This window comes from Erinaceus europaeus, chromosome 4 (assembly GCF_950295315.1).
Source record: "Erinaceus europaeus chromosome 4, mEriEur2.1, whole genome shotgun sequence".
NCBI classification, from domain to species: domain Eukaryota; kingdom Metazoa; phylum Chordata; class Mammalia; order Eulipotyphla; family Erinaceidae; genus Erinaceus; species Erinaceus europaeus.
The window spans coordinates 141,573,840-141,590,862 of record NC_080165.1 but is presented as its reverse complement, the minus strand read 5'-3'; the positions used below and the strand labels follow the sequence as shown (position 1 = coordinate 141,590,862).

Genomic DNA, 17,023 nt, shown 5'->3' with positions numbered 1-17,023 from the left:
TCCCTCAATCTGAAGAATGTGATAACTTACTTGCTGGTCGAGCTTCGCGGGCGGGAGACAACCAGGGACTCATGGCTGAGTGGGACGCAGTTCAGTCTTTATTGATGAGGAATGCAGTGCAAGCTGTATATTATCTCTAATCACAATCCTGTCCTATATATCTCCTGAGGCGGAAGTGTCAGGACGCAAGAGGATGTACGTAGGATAGGCGGTGGGGAGGAGGAAAAAGTGCTCGAACCAGTGGGGATTAAAATGTGGAAAACAGGAAGTGACTAGGAGAGGGGGCGGAGTGGAAAATGAGCCCGAACCAGTGGGGATTAAACAATGATTATATAAACAGACCACAGCATCAAGCAATGCAACAGAAGGGGTCTTAGAAGCAGAATTTAGAAGCCGACCAACACTTACTGAAGTTTTATTTTTACCCCAGTCAGGGGTAGAAGTGTGTTTACATTTTAAAGAGTATTTATTATAGCAAGATAGGAAATAAACTCAATGTTTTGCCTGTCAAACATAAATATCTAGTTTTTTTTTAATATATATAGAATTCGGCTCAAATTTGGATTTTGATCTTATCACACAAGTGCATTTTCAGGCACCTTTTTCACACTATTTCTTCAGTCTGTAGCTAGTATTAAAAGTTAAAAAGGGGCCAGGTGGTGGTGCACCTGGCTGAGTGCACATATTACAGTGCTCAAGGACCCAGGTTCGAGCCTCCAGCCCCACCTGCAGGGGGAAAACTTCATGAGTGGTGAAGCAGGGCTGCAGGTGTCTTTCTGACTCTCCTCTATCATTTCCTTCCCTCTCAATTTCTGGCTGTCTCTATCCAATAAATAAAGATAATTAAAAAATTTTAAATAGTTAACAAAGTACTTATTGTGCATAAATATGGTAAGAGATATTTCACTTAGGCTCATTTTTAAGTGTCTTTTGAGAATAGATATTTAGAGTAATCAAAATAAAGTTTGGTCTAGAGTAATCAAAATTGAGAGTAAGTTTAATTGGGGGCCATGAAAACTGTACTTGAGAGATTCTGGAAGTATTTTCTTAGAATTAATTAACATTATATAGCTAACAGGTCACCACTGCGGTGTTAAAGACATTCTATAAATACACATTGTTAATAGATACTTTAATAACTATCAAGTATATATGAACATGTTTTAAAAATATTTATTTATTCCCTTTTGTTGCCCTTTTTGTTGTATTGTTGTAGTTATTGTTGTCGTTGTTGTTGGATAAGAGAGAAAAAAGGAGAGAGGAGGGGAAGACAGAGAGGGGGAGAGAAAGACAGATACTTGCAGACCTGCTTCACCACCTGTGAAGTCACTCCCCTACAGGTGGGGAGCTGGGGCTCGAACCGGGATCCTTACACTGGTCTTTGTGTTTTGCACCACCTGTGCTTAACCCACTGTGCTACCGCCACCCAACTCCCTGAACAACATCATTCCAGAATTTTAGCTTTCCATGTAGATTTCTCACCTTGCTTCTTCTTCTTGTTTTACCTCATATTGTTCCTCTAGTAATCTTCTAAAAATACTTGAGTCAATTTCAAGTTTCTTTTGCAAATATAGTCTATGTAGTAAACATTTTCCTGAAATAGAGATAAAGAGAATAATTTTTAAAGTCCGTAAGATACAATTAGATATATTTTTGGAAATCAGCAATAAGATTATTTCTGTCCATATCTACATATATTTTCCTTAGGCATTTATATAAAGAGTGTACATTAAGATACTGAGACCTCTTTTTTATTTATGTTTCTACTGATTGATTTAATAATGATCAACAAGACCATACGGTAAGAGGGATATAATTCCACACAACTCTCACCACCAGAGTTCCGTATCCCATCCCCTCCATTGGAAGCTTTTCTATTCTTTATCCCTTTGGAGCATGGACCCAGGATCATTATGGGGTGCAGCAGGTGGAAAGCTTGGCTTCTGTAATTGCTCTGAGACCTCTTTTTAAAAAAGATTTATTGAAATAAAAGGATTTATTTTAATGACAGATCAAAGTACTGCTCAGCTCTGGTTTATAGTGGTGCTAGGGGCTGAACTTGAGCTCTCAAAAACTGTGCAATCTCCCCAGTTCCATATTAGAAAACATCTTAAATCATTGTTCAAGGGTATAGATCAGCATGATATAAATAATTAAAACATTAGGACTCCAATCCAACACTGTAGTGGACTAGCAGTTCTCGTTACCACCACCACAAGGAAAATTACAGCATGCATGAAAAGCCAGCGTGTAAACAAACTTGGAGCCCAGATGAAGTAATAGCAAAGGTGGGTGGGGGGAGAGGAGAAGGAAGCCTAGGCTTCAAGGACCAAAAAACCTACAAGAAAAGTAAACAAATCTGCTCCTCCACTTGGTTACGTACCAGCTGGTGAGGATGTCGCTGCTGTGGCCATTGCCCCTACTGGTCCCACATCACTGGCACCTCTAGTTACCTTGAGTCTGGCTGCTCCAGCTGCCATGGACCCTCTGCCGAAGCATCTGTTTCTCTCTCTCTGAATTTTTTTGGTGCTATCTTCACTAATTTATTTATTTGATAGAGACAGCCAGAAATAGAGAGGGAAGGGGACGATAGAGAGGGAGAAAGGCTGAGAGAGGGGCCAGGCAGTGGCGTGCCTTGTTAAGAGCTCACGTTTCAGTGTACAAGGATCCAGGTTCAAGTCCCTCATCCCCACCTGCAGGGGGGAAGATTTAGGAGTGGTGAAGCAGGGCTGCAGGTGTCTCTCTGTCTCTTTCCCTCCCTATGTCACTCTCCCCTCTCAATTTCTCTCTGTTTCTATCCAATAATAAATAAATAGATATTAGGACTTTCTTTTTTATTGTTGTTGTTATTGATGTTGTCGTTGTTAGGTAGGACAGAAAGAAATGGAGAGAGGAGGGGAAGGCAGAGAGGGAGAGAGAAAGATAGATACCTGCAGACCTGCTTCACCGTTTGTGGAGTGACTCCCCTGCAGGTGGGGAGCTGGGGGCTTGAACCAGGATCCTTAAGCCGGCCCTTGCGCTTCACGCCACGTGTGCTTAACCTGCTATGCTACCGCCCGACTCCCATAAATATTTATTTAAAAAGAGACAGAAAGACACCTGCAGCTCTGCTTCAACACTTGCAAAGCTTCTCCCCTGCAGGTGGGAACCAGAGGTTCAAACCCAGGTCCTTGTGCACTGTAACATGTGTTCTCAACCAGGTGCACTATCACCTGGCCCACATCTATTTCTCTCTCTCTCTCTCTCTCTCTCCCTCTTCCCCTTTCCCTCCCTATTTCTATTTACCTTTATTAAAAAGGAAGAAAAAGAACTGAACTGAACTCTAGCAATAACATTTGTGGCAAATAAACAAGCAACGAGACAAACCAGAGGAGAAATACCTGCAGGAAGGCAGAGGTCAGTGTGCTGTGGGCAGCAGGAAGATCGGTGAAAGAAGCCCCCAGATAGCAAAATAAACAAGTCAAATGAAAACACGGGAAGAAATTAAGGTACTACAAGAGCGAAGAGACATCGCTCAAGAGGAACAGCATTCATACCATGGAAGTAAACAAGGAGAAGGGAGAGACAGAATTTATCATTGAAGACATTTTAGCTGAGAATTTTCTCAAATTAAAGGAACAAACTCTCAGATCCAGGAGCCTCAAAGGGCTCTAAAACAAGTGAATTCAAGTTTAAGTTCACCAAGGCACATAAGTATTAAAAAAAAAAAAAAGAAAGAAAGAAAGAAAAGATTAAAGACAAAGAAATGATTTTGAGGGCTGCTGGAGAAAAGCAAAGAGTCATCGAGAAGGGAAATTCTGTGAGACTCTCAGATGTTTTTTCATCAGAAACTAGAGACTCGGAGGGCTGGCAGGCAAATTTAAAGTTCTGAGTGTCAACAATTTGTTTGGCCTCGTATGTTAACTGTCTTTTCAATCACCAGGTTCCAGATGCCACCAGGATGCTGGCCAGGCTTCCCTGGATTGAAGACCCCACCAATGTGTCCTGGAGCTCAGCTTCCCCAGAGACACACCATACTAGGGAAAGAGAGAGGCAGACTGGGAGTATGGACCGACCAGTCAACGCCCATGTTCAGCGGGGAAGCAATTACAGAAGCCAGACCTTCTACCTTCTGCAACCCTCAACGGCCCTGGGTCCATGCTCCCAGAGGGCTAGAGAATGGGAAAGCTATCAGGGGAGGGGGTGGGATATGGAGATTGGGTGGTGGGAATTGTGTGGAGTTATACCCCTCCTACCTTATGGTTTTATTAATTAATCCTTTCTTAAATAAAATAAAATAAAATAAAAAGATGATAAACTAAAAAAATAAAAAATAAAAAAAAATAAAGTTCTGAGTGGAAAAGACCTCCACCAAAGAAAACTTCCTTCTGCTAGGTATCCATCAGGCTTGAAGGCAGCATAAAGGGCTTTTGAGATAAGGAAAAGCTGAAGGAACTCACTTCCACTAACCAAGACCTATAAAGAATACAAAAGGGGGCCTGAGGTGGTGCACTTTACAGAACACACACTTTGGTGGTGTAATGGTGCCAGAACACAGGCTTGAAGAGATAAGAAACTGTACTTCTAAAACTTCTATTGGTGAGTGGGGGTATATAGTATAATGGTTATGTGAACAGACTTTCATGCCTGAGGCTTCAAAGTCCCAGGTTCAATCCCTGGGACATCCACAAACCAGGCATGAGCAGTGCTCTGATAAAAAAAAGAAAAAATAATATATATATAGCCTTGTAAACTAACGTTACTTTAAAATCAAATTTAAAAAGAATTGAAACATTAGGGAGTTGGGCGGTAGTGCAGTGGGTTAAGCGCATGTGGCGCAAAGCGCAAGGACAGGCCTAAGGATCCTGGTTCGAGGCCCCGGCTCCCCACCTGCAGGGGAGTCACTTCACAAGCGGTGAAGCAGGTTTGCAGGTGTCTGTCTTTCTCTCCCCCTCTCTGTCTTCCCCTCCTCTCTCCATTTTTCTCTGTCCTATCCAACAATGAAGACAACAACAATAATAATAATGGCAACAAAAGGGAATAAATAAATAAAATAATTGAAATATTAAAAGAGAAAGTAACTAAATTCCCCCCAGAAACCACTTTTGGAAACATATTATCATAAGAGGCACAAGACAGTATTATTTATGCCTTCAACAAAAACTAGCTGACCAAAAGTTTATTTCTGGAATCTGTGTTCCACTGAACTATAGATTAACAATTTTTTTGTCTTTATATTTTAGATAAAAATATCAACAATAAGAAGCTTCACTCTCAAATACACATGATAAGTATTTACCAACCATTCTCTTCCCCATTCAATAGAACGACGACTAAATCCGGTGCCGTTCCTTTTTCCACCAAGACTGTCCACAGCTCTCGTATTAAAGGAGGGTTGTCCAGAACCCAGCCTCCAAATCTGGGGGCATCAGGAAACTGACTCTTGTTTTCTTCCACCACCTGTGAAAAGTTACACTAGCATTACCACCACATCTGGCCAAGTCACAGATGCTACCTAGCTATATCATTTTTGTGGCCCTAACCCAAGTGACTTTTGAGTACTTCTGTTTCTCAGAAGGATAAAAAAGAGACCCTTACTTTTTTTTAATTTTAATTTTATTTTTTAATGTTTATTTTTCCCTTTTGTTGTCCTTGTTTTTTATTGTTGTTGTAATTATTATTGTTGTTGTTATTGATGCCGTCGTTGTTGGATAGGATAGAAATGAAGAGAGGAGGAGAAGACAGAGAGGAGGAGAGAAAGACACCTGCAGTCCTGCTTCACCGCCTGTGAAGTGAACCTCCTGCAGGTGGGGAGCCAGGGCTCGAACAGGCATCCTCACACCAGTCCCTGCAACCCGTACCCTGTGTGCTTAACCCACTGGGACACTGCCCAGCTCCCAAATGTAAACATCTTAAGGGCATACATAGACACACACATTTTGAGAGTATACACAAACATCTTGAGGCATGCGTAATTGAATGACCTCTCACACAGTATGTAGGCCACTCAGATTTGTTATCTCCAGTTCTAGTGATTATATTGAGTTCTGTCTTTTACTCTGCAAGTCATGACCTTACCCCAAGAAAGTAGACACAGCTCAAGGGTCTCAGAGGCAGGATTCATGTAAAATTTAAGCCTATTGACCATCTGTGCTTACCCTGACATGGCCAATACACCCCTGTTGGCTAGTGACTGAGCTAGAGAGATGACAAAGACTTTCTGACATGTCTGCTATAATAGATGGCTGTTAGTAATTATGAAAAATAGTTCAGCAGAGAACTAATAGGAATTATAATAAATGGGGTATATTAAGAAATCAAGGATCCCCCAACACTCCCACACATTTAAAAAATGAAGACTTGAGGGTGTTGGGCGGTAGCGCAGCAGGTTAAGTGCACGTCGTGCGAAGCACAAGGACCGAAGTAAGGATCCCGGTTCCAGCCCCCGGCTCCCCACCTGCAGGGGAGTCGCTTCACAGGCGGAGAAGCGGGTCTGCAGGTGTCTATCTTTCTCTTCTCCTCTCTGTCTTCCCCTCCTCTCTCCATTTCTCTTTGTCCTATCCAACAATGACAACATCAATAACAACAACAATAAAAAGGGCAATAAAAGAAAAAAATGAAGACTTGAAGCAAAAGAATCTTTATTAAATAAATGTAACAATATATTCTACTTTACTCTGTGTATTCAGCACTACAAAATTCAGATCCTGGTTGAGAAGATCTGAGGAAAGACCCAAGCCTACATTTTTGTCATTATTTTTTAGAGAGAGACCACAGCACTGAAGCTTCCTACAATGCAGTGAGGTCCAGGCTTGAACCTGGGTCCCACACACGGCAAAGTAGCACACTAGTCCAGCAAGCTACTATGCTGGCCCCAAGCCTGCATTTTCTGAAACGATCCCATGTGATAATGGTCCATGGATCATTCTTCAAGTAGTAAATTTCTAGAATTTCTAGTCCAGCTAAGGTGTGTGTGTGTGTGTGTGTGTGTGTGTGTGTGTGTGTGTGTGTAAATATGCCCCCTTCCCTTTTGCTGTTTACCCCTCAGTAAGAGAGTGAAGACAGAAGGAAGGAGCTGAGTCAAAACAACCATTGGCTACTTGGAGAGTTTTGCCCAACTCTGGTCTGTCCTCACCTCCCAATGGCCAGGAGCAACAGCTTCAACACCTATGAAAATCAGTGCATCTGTGGATAACTATGAGGTATTTTTTATTTTATTTTAGATTTATCTATTTTTTTTTCTCCAGGGTTATTGCTGGGGCTCGGTGCCTGCACTACAAATTCACTGCACCCAGAGGCCATTTTCCCCATTTTTGTTGCCCTTGTTATTATTGTTGTTAGATAGGACAGAGAGAAATGGAGAGAGGAGGGGAAGACAGAGAGGGGGAGAGGAAGACAGACACCTGCAGACCTGCTTCACCGCCTGTGAAGAGACTCCCCTACAGGTGGGGAGCTGAGAGCTCGAACTGGGATCCTTGAGCTTCATGCTATGTGTGCATAACCCACTGCACTACCACCTGGCCCCCTTAGATTTATCTATTTTTACAGCCATGTGTATGAACGGGAGAGATTAGAGCATCACTCTGAAGCTGGGGTTTTGCATGCAAGACTTCTGTTCTACCCACTAAGTCACCTCCCCAGATGTAATTCTAAGGACTTTAAACATCTTTTTTTAAAGAATTTATTTATTTATTCATGAGAAATATAAGAGAGAAAGAACCAGACATCATTCTGGTACATGTGCTGCTAGGGATTGAACTCGGGACCAGCTTGAGAATCCAACACTTTATCCACTGCGCCACCTCCTGGACCACAGGACTTTAAAAATCTTTATGTGCCAAGAAATAATGAGAGGATATCAGAAGTCAAGGCGGTGGGGAGATATGTCAAGATGGCCAGTATAACTCTCTGGCAAGAGCAAAATTAAAAATTATCTGCTTTGGGTACTTACTCATGAGTGAACTTCTAAGCATCTTGAGGTGATCTAGTTCAGACAACTAAGAAACCCCAGCATGTCACTGAAGGAATACAATAAATGAGAGGCCAGCCCAAGGAAATGTGAAGTTGAAAGATCTCAGAGAGGGGCAGCATCCATTTGGTAGAGCTAAGAGCTTGAGGAGCCTACCTGATGTCTTACAGAGTGGTTTGCTTCTACTGAACAGTTTTTTTCTTCTTACACAATAATTTTAGATGAAATCATTTTCAAATCATAGGAAACCACAAAAGAAGTTGAAAACTTGCTTCTTTTCCTTTCTTTTCTTTTCCTTTCTTTCTTTCTCCCTCTCCTCTTTCTTCCTTCCTTCCTTTCTCTCTCCTTCCCTTTCTTCCTTTCTTCATCTCCCCTCCCCCTCACCTCTCTTTCTCTTTATTCCCACCAGGGTTAATTGCTGGGATTTGGTGACTGCATGATGAATTCACTGCTACAGAAGCCACTTTTTTTCTCTCTTTCATTTGATAGGACAGAGAGAAGTTGGGGAGGGGGAAGGTGGGGGGGAGAGCTGCTTCACTGCTTCGTGTAGCTCCTTTCAGATATGGGGGCTGGGGGCTTGAAGCCAAGTCCTTGTGCCTGGACAACATGTGCTCGACCATATGTGCTACCATCCAGCCCTTACCTGCTTTCTTTGACTTTTGCTCTGACTTTTGCCCAAGATCTCTATACAAAACAGACCCATATGAATATAATTGTCTTCATAAATGAAAGATAAATGTTCTGACTTGTCGGTTAGACATAGTCCTGGAGGCTTTTTTCCCACTTTGGAGAAACACGGGTGTGTCCATCCATCACCCTAGGAGCACAGTCAAAGTGACTGGATGACCACCAATGTGTCCTGGAGCTCAGCTTCCCCAGAGACCCATCCTACTAGGGAAAGAGAGAGGCAGACTGGGAGTATGGACCGACCAGTCAACGCCCATGTTCAGCGAGGAAGCAATTACAGAAGCCAGACCTTCTACCTTCTGCAACCCTCAATGACCCTGGGTCCATGCTCCCAGAGAGATAGAGAATGGGAAAGCTATCAGGGGAGGGGGTGGGTTATGGAGATTGGGTGGCGGGAATTGTGTGGAGTTGTACCCCTCCTACCCTATGGTTTTGTTAATTAATCCTTTCTTTAATAAAAAAAAAAAAAGAAAAAGAAAAAAGAAAAAAAAAAGTGACTGGATGAAATGAATTAGCTATGGAGCAAAATCTGTCACAGTGCACAACAAATTCGCTTTTAGATCAAGTATCTACCGTTAGCACTGGTTTCGGATCTACCCCGTGAACCATATGCAGCACAAAGTATCACATGGATCATTTTAACCAACTCAACTCAGCTAAAAACAACAAAAGCTGATGATGAATGGATTTCAAAGCTAGGTGACCACAGTGCATACGTGTTGACAAAAGAAAATTTACCAGAGCGCATAAGCAGTTACCCACGGAGGTAGACTGTACACAACAATGCACATAATTCCAAAAGGTATTTTCAATACTGCCAGATAAGGCTCTACACTAATTATACATATATAAGGATTCCATTGTATCAATAATACAAATGGACAGTCTGAATTGCTTACCTCTTTGAGGACTTCCTCTAATATTTCAGCATGCTTTTCATATGGTTGTTCAAATTGCATATCTCTTGTCAGTCTCATAGTGTCTTCTAACATGGAAAGAACATCTGGATGATTTGAAGTCACCTCCTCTATCTCTTCTAATGATTCTAAAGTAAAATAAGTTAATAAATTAATGCCATTAATAATCTCAATGGGCAATACTATTTACAGTAGCACAATGATGGCTGACACTGCATCCAAGGAAGTACTATTTTTGTGTTACAGCAGCACATTCTAGAAGTGGAAAAAAGAATAAGGAGGAAATGATAGGTCAGAAGTCAGAAAAGTGGGGGCCGGAGGTGGTACATGGGAGTTAGTGCAAGTGGCGCAAAGCACAAAGTGCTGGTCATTACGCCAGGCCTGCTGCATTGCTTGATGCTGTGGTCTATTTACATAATCACTGTTTGCCTGAGACCCGCCCTGCCTGCAGGGCATTGGTTTAATCCCCACTGGTTAGGTGGAATTCTCGTTCTTTTCCTTCTCTCCACCCACTCTCCTACCCCCATTTCCTTTTCCGGCTGGCTAATTCTGCCTCAAAAGATATAAAGGCAGATTCTTTTCTGATCAATAAACACATTGCATTGCATTCCCACTCAGCCAGGAGAGTTCCTGGTTCCTCTCCCGCGTCGCTGAGTAAGCAGCAGCCTAGGTTTGCTCTAGTCGAATTCTCTCCAACCCAGAGAGCAGGTGCCTGGGAAGAAACACCCTCAGGCTAGCCCGGCAGCAAGGACTGGAGTAAGGATCCCCGTTTGAGCCCCCGGCTCCCCACCTGCAGGGTGGTTGCTTTACAGGCGCGGTGAAGCAGGTTTGCAGGTGTCTTTCTCTTCCTCCCTCCGTCTCCCCCTCCTCTCTCGATTTCTCTCTGTTCTATCCAAAACAACAGCAATGACAGCAATGATAATAACAATAGGGGCAACAAGGTCAACAAAAATAGCCCCCAGGAGCAGTGGATTCATGGTGCAGCCACTGAGCCTCAGCAATAACCCTGGAGGCAAAAATAAATAAATAAATAGTCACAAAAATGCCAACACACTTGCTTATAGCCAGCGAGTTGTGAATAAAAGTGAATGAAAGTTGTGAATGAAAGTGACGGCGGCGGCTAGTAGAATCACGCCAGGTGCAAGTCAAAACCCAGGAAGCCAGGGAGAACAGGTGGGAGCAAAGGATTCTGGGGTCAAGTGGAAACATGAGTGTCTAAGGCCTGCATCAGAAAACAAGATGAACATTTTCATTTACAAGTGTGAGGTTCTCCTCCTGCACTGCTGGTGGGAATGTAAATTGGTCCAACCCCTGTCTGGAGAACTCTCAGAAGGCTAGAAGTGGACCTACCCTATGACCCTGCAATCCCTCTCCTGGGGATAGATCCTAAGGAACCCAACACATCTATCCAAAAATATCTGTGTACACATATGTTCTTAGCAGTACAATTTGTGTTATCCAGAACCTGGAAGCAACCCAGGTGTCCAACAACAGATGAGTGGCTGAGCAAGTTGTAGTCTATATATACAATGAAATACTACTCAGCTATTAAAAATGGTGATTTCACCATTTTCAGCCCATCTTGGACGGAACTTGAAGAAATCAAGTTAAGTGAGATCAGCCAGAAAGAGAAGGAAGGGTAAGGGATGATCTCACTCACAGACAGAAGTTGAAAAACAAGATCAGAAGGAAAAACACCCAGCAGAACTTGGACTGGAGTTGGTGTACTGCACCAAAGTAAAAGACTCTGGGGTGTGTGTGTGTGTGTGTGTGTGTGTGTGTGTGTGTGTGTGTGTGTGTGTGTGTGTGTGTGTGTGTGTGTGTCAGGTCCTGGAACAGAATGGCAGAGGAGGACCTAGTGGGGGTTAAATTGTTATGTGGAAAACTGGGAAATGTGACGCATGTACAAACTTGTATTGACTGTTGACTATAAAACTTTAATCTCCCAATAAATAAATAAGTAAAAGAAAAGAAAAAGCAAGAGTGAGGTTCTGTGAGAAAGTAAGAAGACAGGAGGATGGCAGGGGGAGAGGATGGGAGGATGGATGGATGGCACAGGTTATTATTATTATTTTTTTCATGTGCTCATTTGGATGTGTGCCCTTGTTGGATTCTGAATATCTTTCTGAATGAGTTAGCTCACAGGCTGCACCTTGATGAAAAACTCATCTATTGTTCTAATGGGACAGGAGATGGGTAGCTATCTACATTTGCCCTTCCAGTCATGTCTAATGAGGGTCTCCCCATAGGGGCAACATCCTTCAGGGTTTTCACCAGAGTCCAATTTTCACAACCCCAGAAAAACTCCAAAGTACCTTCCAAGGAAAGTTGCCTTTGCTCTCTGTTCAATGAAATGAGAAGTCTAGGGGGCCTGGCAGTAGCGCAAAATCATGATTTTGTTGGAGTCAGCACTGTGCCTACCTAGAAACACTACATACAGTTCCCAACTTCCTTGGTGAACTGAAGTGCTGATAGATAAGATGCTGCCAGCAATTGAAACTCAGTGTGTGTGTGTCCTTCTATCACTTCTTTTTTAAAATATGCTTTTAAAATTTATTTATTTGGGATAGAGGTGGAGAGAAATTGAGAGGGAAGGGAGAGATAGAAAGGGAAAGAGACAGAGACACCTGCTTCACCACTCAGGAAGTTTCCACCTGGATCCTTGCACATGATAGCATGTGTGCTCTGATTGGTGCTACATGGCCTCCCCTCCCCTCCTTTTCCCTCCCCTCCCTCGCTCTCCCCCTGCCTCTCTTGCCACCAGGGTTATCAATGGGGTTTCGTGCCTGCATGAAGAATCCACCACTACACTGTTTGTGGTGGTCATTTTTTCCTTTTTAATTTTTTTTTAGAATAGAGAGAAACTGAGAGGAGGAGGAGAGAGAAAGATAGACACCTGCAGCACTGCTTCACCACTCCTGAAGTTTTCCCCATGTAGGTGGGGACTTGGGGCTTGAACCTACATCCTTGAGCATCGGTGCTCAACCAGATGCACACCACTGTCTTGTCTCCCTCTCCCTATCATTTTTTTTTTCACCAGAGCACTGCTTAGTTCTGGCTTATGGTGGTGCAGGGGATTGAACCTGGGATTCTGAAGCCTCAGGCATAGGAGTTCCTTTGCATAACCATTATGCTACCTACCCCTGCCCACCTCATTATCTCTTTAATGAGTGTTAATTCAACTGCCCCCCAGCTTATCTTTTCTCCCAGGTAAAATGGTTGAAGCACCAGCAATGATCTTGTACATTGTCATGGTAAGGAATATTAGAAATGGTAGATTAAAAAGACTGGTCTTTGTTCCCAACTGCTTTTCACTAAGATATTTAATACATGTTGTTTTTCTTATGTTCCTGAATGTTCTTTTCCTAGAGAAGACCCTATGATAGAATAAGCTGGATATTAACAATACTTTTTAAAAATTCATATATTTCTTCTGTTAAATTCTGAAGGAACCAATCATGAATTTATCTTAGATCACCAAATCACCCAAATAATTAACATACCTGATAATTTCTCATACTTTGAATCTTGGCTGCTTTCGTAAGAACTTCGCTGAATTGTAGAGCTCTGACTGGTTTCTTTTTGATATGTGAATAAAACATCATTAGAACTCAAAGAACAGTAGTAAAGAAAATTTTATGTGATTCTCAAAACCCAGGGACCCAAAATTCAAATTTTCAACACAGAAGGAAGTAACAATCATTAATTAACAAATAGGCAAATATATTTGGAAAATAAAGATAATGACTTAGCCTATAGTAACCAAAAGTTATTACAGTTTTATGTAATACCAGTGCATCTCTTTTTCTTTTTTCTTTCTTTTTTTAACCTCTTTTGACTATGCACACAAACCATGTGTACAGAGAACAAAACATGAATATAGTAACAAGGCAGACTATAAAGTCAATATACAAAAACCTGCTGCAGTTCTAAATCCATACAATAGCCAATCAGAAAAAGAAAAAAATACTATTGTAATGTCATCAATATAATAAAATATAATATCATAAATATAACAAAATATAATATCATCAACATAATAAAATATAATATCATCAATATAATAAAATATAATGTCATCAATATAATAAAACATCTAGGAATAAATTTAACCAGTGGACTGAAAGCCAAACGGCACCACTGAAAGCAACTGAAAAACTGACAAAGAAATGAAAAGACATTTACATCATGGGTTGGAATAATTAGTGTTTTTAAATGACCGTGTATCTACAGTGATTTAAGGAGAATCAATGCAATCCTTATTCCATTGGTATTTTTCATAGATACAGAAATAGAGCAAAAACCTCCTAAATTTTGTATGGAACCTCAAATGACTAGATCAACCCTGTAAAAAAAAATGGAGATATAGCTTTCCCTGATTTCAATTTTACTACATAGCTACAGTAGTCAAAAAAGTATGATGTTGGAATAATAACAGACATAGATCAATGGAATAGAACTGAGGGCTCAACAATAAAGCTACACATGGTCTGTGACAACAAAAAAAGTTAAGAACACACAGTGGAGAAAGACAAACCCCCAAAACAAAACAAACAAACAAACAAAAATTAGACCACTATACCATACAAAATGTATTTCAAAATGAATTGAATTTAACTATTAGATCTGAAATCACAGGAAGAAAACTTGGATGAAAACACAGACACTAAACATTTCAGCACCAGCCTTAGTGATGTCTGCAATAGAATGCTACTCTGCAGTTAAAGAAGATGATACTATGTCCTTCAGGGAAAAAAAATCACTAGTGATAAATATTAACAACTTGAGGCCTAAGCACCACAAAAATAATAAGGTTCAAAATAATTCCATATGAAGTGATATATATATATATATATATATATATATATATATATATAAATGCTGCATTATAAAAAGGTAAAAAAATGCATTTCCTATGCTTTCTATGTTAAAATATAAATGGGAAAATTTGTAAGGGTAAATAGCTTTTAGTGGTACCACTTCAGAGCTAACACTATGGGTTTTATGCTTCTCTGAAATGATTTGCTGTCGTATGATGATAATTTTTTTTAAAAAGTGGTACAAGGTGCTCTGGTTTCAGTATATCTTTCTCTATCCTAGTGAATCAGTGTCTGTAGCTGTTCTCTTTCAGTCTGTCAGAGAGAAGCTATTTCTTTTTTTTTTTTTTTTTTTTTTTTTTACCAGAGCACTGCTCAGCTCTGGCTTATGGTGGTACAGGGGATTGAACCTGGGACTTTGGAATCTCAGGCATAAAAGTCTCTTTGCATAACCATTATGCTATCTACCCCTGACAGAGAGAAGCTATTTCTCCTGAACTTTCATGTTTTGAAATTTAAGCTGCAATAGTCATGTGAAAAAATATGAAGTAATGGAAATAAGATCCACAAGCACAGCCATTTATTTTGTTGCCACCTTTATCACTCTTAGCAGCTTGGTCACCGAGGGCATTTTCACCACTATTTTAGCTTTTTCTTTGCCCTCTAAAGGGCTTTAGCTCTTAGGGAACCATGAGTGAACACCTGCAGACAAGGAACACTGGCTTTCTCCGCTAATCTGTATTAAGAATGATTGGCCCGGGGATCAGGCGGTGGCGCAGTGGGTTAAGCGCATGTGGCGCAAAGCGCAGGGACCGGCGTAAGGATCCCGGTTCGAGCCCCCGGCTCCCCACCTGCAGGGGAGTCGCTTCACAGGCGGTGAAGCAGGTCTGCAGGTGTCTATCTTTCTCCCCTTCTCTGTCTTCCCCTCCTCTCTCCGTTTCTCTCTGTCCTATCCAACAACGAATTGCATCAACAAGGGCAATAATAATAACCACAACGAAGCTACAACAAGGGCAACAAAAGGGGGAAAAAAATGGCCTCCAGGAGCGGTGGATTCATGGTGCAGGCACCGAGCCCAGCAATAACCCTGGAGGAGGAAAAAGAAAAAAAAGATCGATTGGCCCCATAATATTAGCAATGTACTTACCAAATTCTTCCTGTGACGAGCTCATTTCTTCTAAGTTTCTCAGCATACTAGGTACATACTCATCTGTTTCCTTCTTTCCATTTTCACTTGGAGATCTTCTAAACAATGACCTGGCTAAAAGAGAGTAAGCGGCTGTGTTAGCAAAAGTTGTTGAGAGTAAGGAGGTAAGTATAGTGGTTGAATCCTCTGCTTTAAAGTCAGACAGACTTAAGTGTGATTTTTTTTGTTTGTTTGTTTGCCTCCAGGGTTATCACTGGGGCTTGGTGCCGGCACTACATATCCACTGCTGCCAGTAGCCATTTCTCCATTTTATTGGATAGGACAGGGAGAAATTGAGAGAGGAGTTGGCGACAGAGAGGGAGAGAGACAGAGAGACACCTGCAGAACTGCTTCACCACTTGTGAAGCGACACGTGGGGGGGCTGTGGGCTCGAACTGGGATCAGGGATCTGCGATCTGGGATTTGGGATTCAGGATCCGGGATTCTTGAATGGGTACTTGCACCTGGTGTACTACGAGGCTTACCCCAGTGGCCACTGTCCGATCCCCGTAAGTGTGATTTCTGTCTCAGTAAATATGTCTCTGGCAAATCACTTGCTCTCCATCTCAATTTCTACTAGGCAAGAGGCGGATTATTAAACAAAAACTTTTGTGTGGATTGAAAGGAACACTAGATGTAAATACTAGACTGGGAGCTATTTGGTGCACAGGAAATCTGCCCCAAGAGAGCAAAAGACACCATAGCATCAGAGCTTCTCCCAGTGCAGTAGGGGCCAAGTTTGAATCTAGGCCCTGTGTGTGACAAAGGAGGTAAACTATCCATGTAAGCTTCCTGGAATCACTTGGGAGACGTAGAAGGTAAGACGTAGACACTGACTTGAATTCCAAGTATCCGTTGATTGTCAATAATGGGTAAGTTACATAATCCCTCTGAGGCTTTAGATGCTTTATCTGCTGGGCTAGGGAGACAGTATAGTGGTTATGCAAAAGACTCTCATGCCTGAGGCTCCGAGGTCCCAGGTTCAATTCCTAGCACCACTATAAGCCAGTGCTGAGCAGTGTTCTGGCCACTCTCTCTGTATCTTTCATTTGTATCTCTTTCTCTCATTAAAATTAAATGACTTTTTAAAAGTCTTTACCCAATCTAAGGAGAGATAGAAACACTTCCCTCACAAGTCAGTCATGATCATTAAACAGGATATTATACACACATTATAGATCACAAGGACACGGGTTCAATTCCCTGGTCTCCACCTGCAGGGGGAAAGCTTCACAGGTGGTGAAGCAATGCTGCAGATGTCTCACTGCCTCTCTCCTTATCTACCCCTCCTCTCTCAAGTTCTTTCTATCTCTATCCAACAATAAAAATAAACAAATTTTAAAAATAAAAACAACAAAGGTAGGAGAAATAGGATATTATAGGCAGTGAACATGGTATAGTCCTAAAATATGATAAATGCCCAATAAATAGTTATCTATTATTACTTCATAGTGAGAAAAACTTCACC

General features: G+C 41.6%; 1 protein-coding gene across 1 annotated transcript in view; it reads right to left on the bottom strand.

The window, feature by feature from the left end:
- AK9 (adenylate kinase 9) overlaps positions 1–17,023 on the bottom strand; it is a 135,250-nt gene that overhangs the window by 84,798 nt on the left and 33,429 nt on the right. The window contains exons 14-18 of the mRNA XM_060190863.1: positions 15,517–15,630; positions 13,056–13,130; positions 9,535–9,680; positions 5,283–5,439; positions 1,483–1,594 (exon numbers count right to left, since the gene is read on the bottom strand). Coding sequence (XP_060046846.1) covers positions 1,483–1,594; positions 5,283–5,439; positions 9,535–9,680; positions 13,056–13,130; positions 15,517–15,630 — 604 coding nt within the window. The remainder of the gene's footprint in view (positions 1–1,482; positions 1,595–5,282; positions 5,440–9,534; positions 9,681–13,055; positions 13,131–15,516; positions 15,631–17,023) is intronic.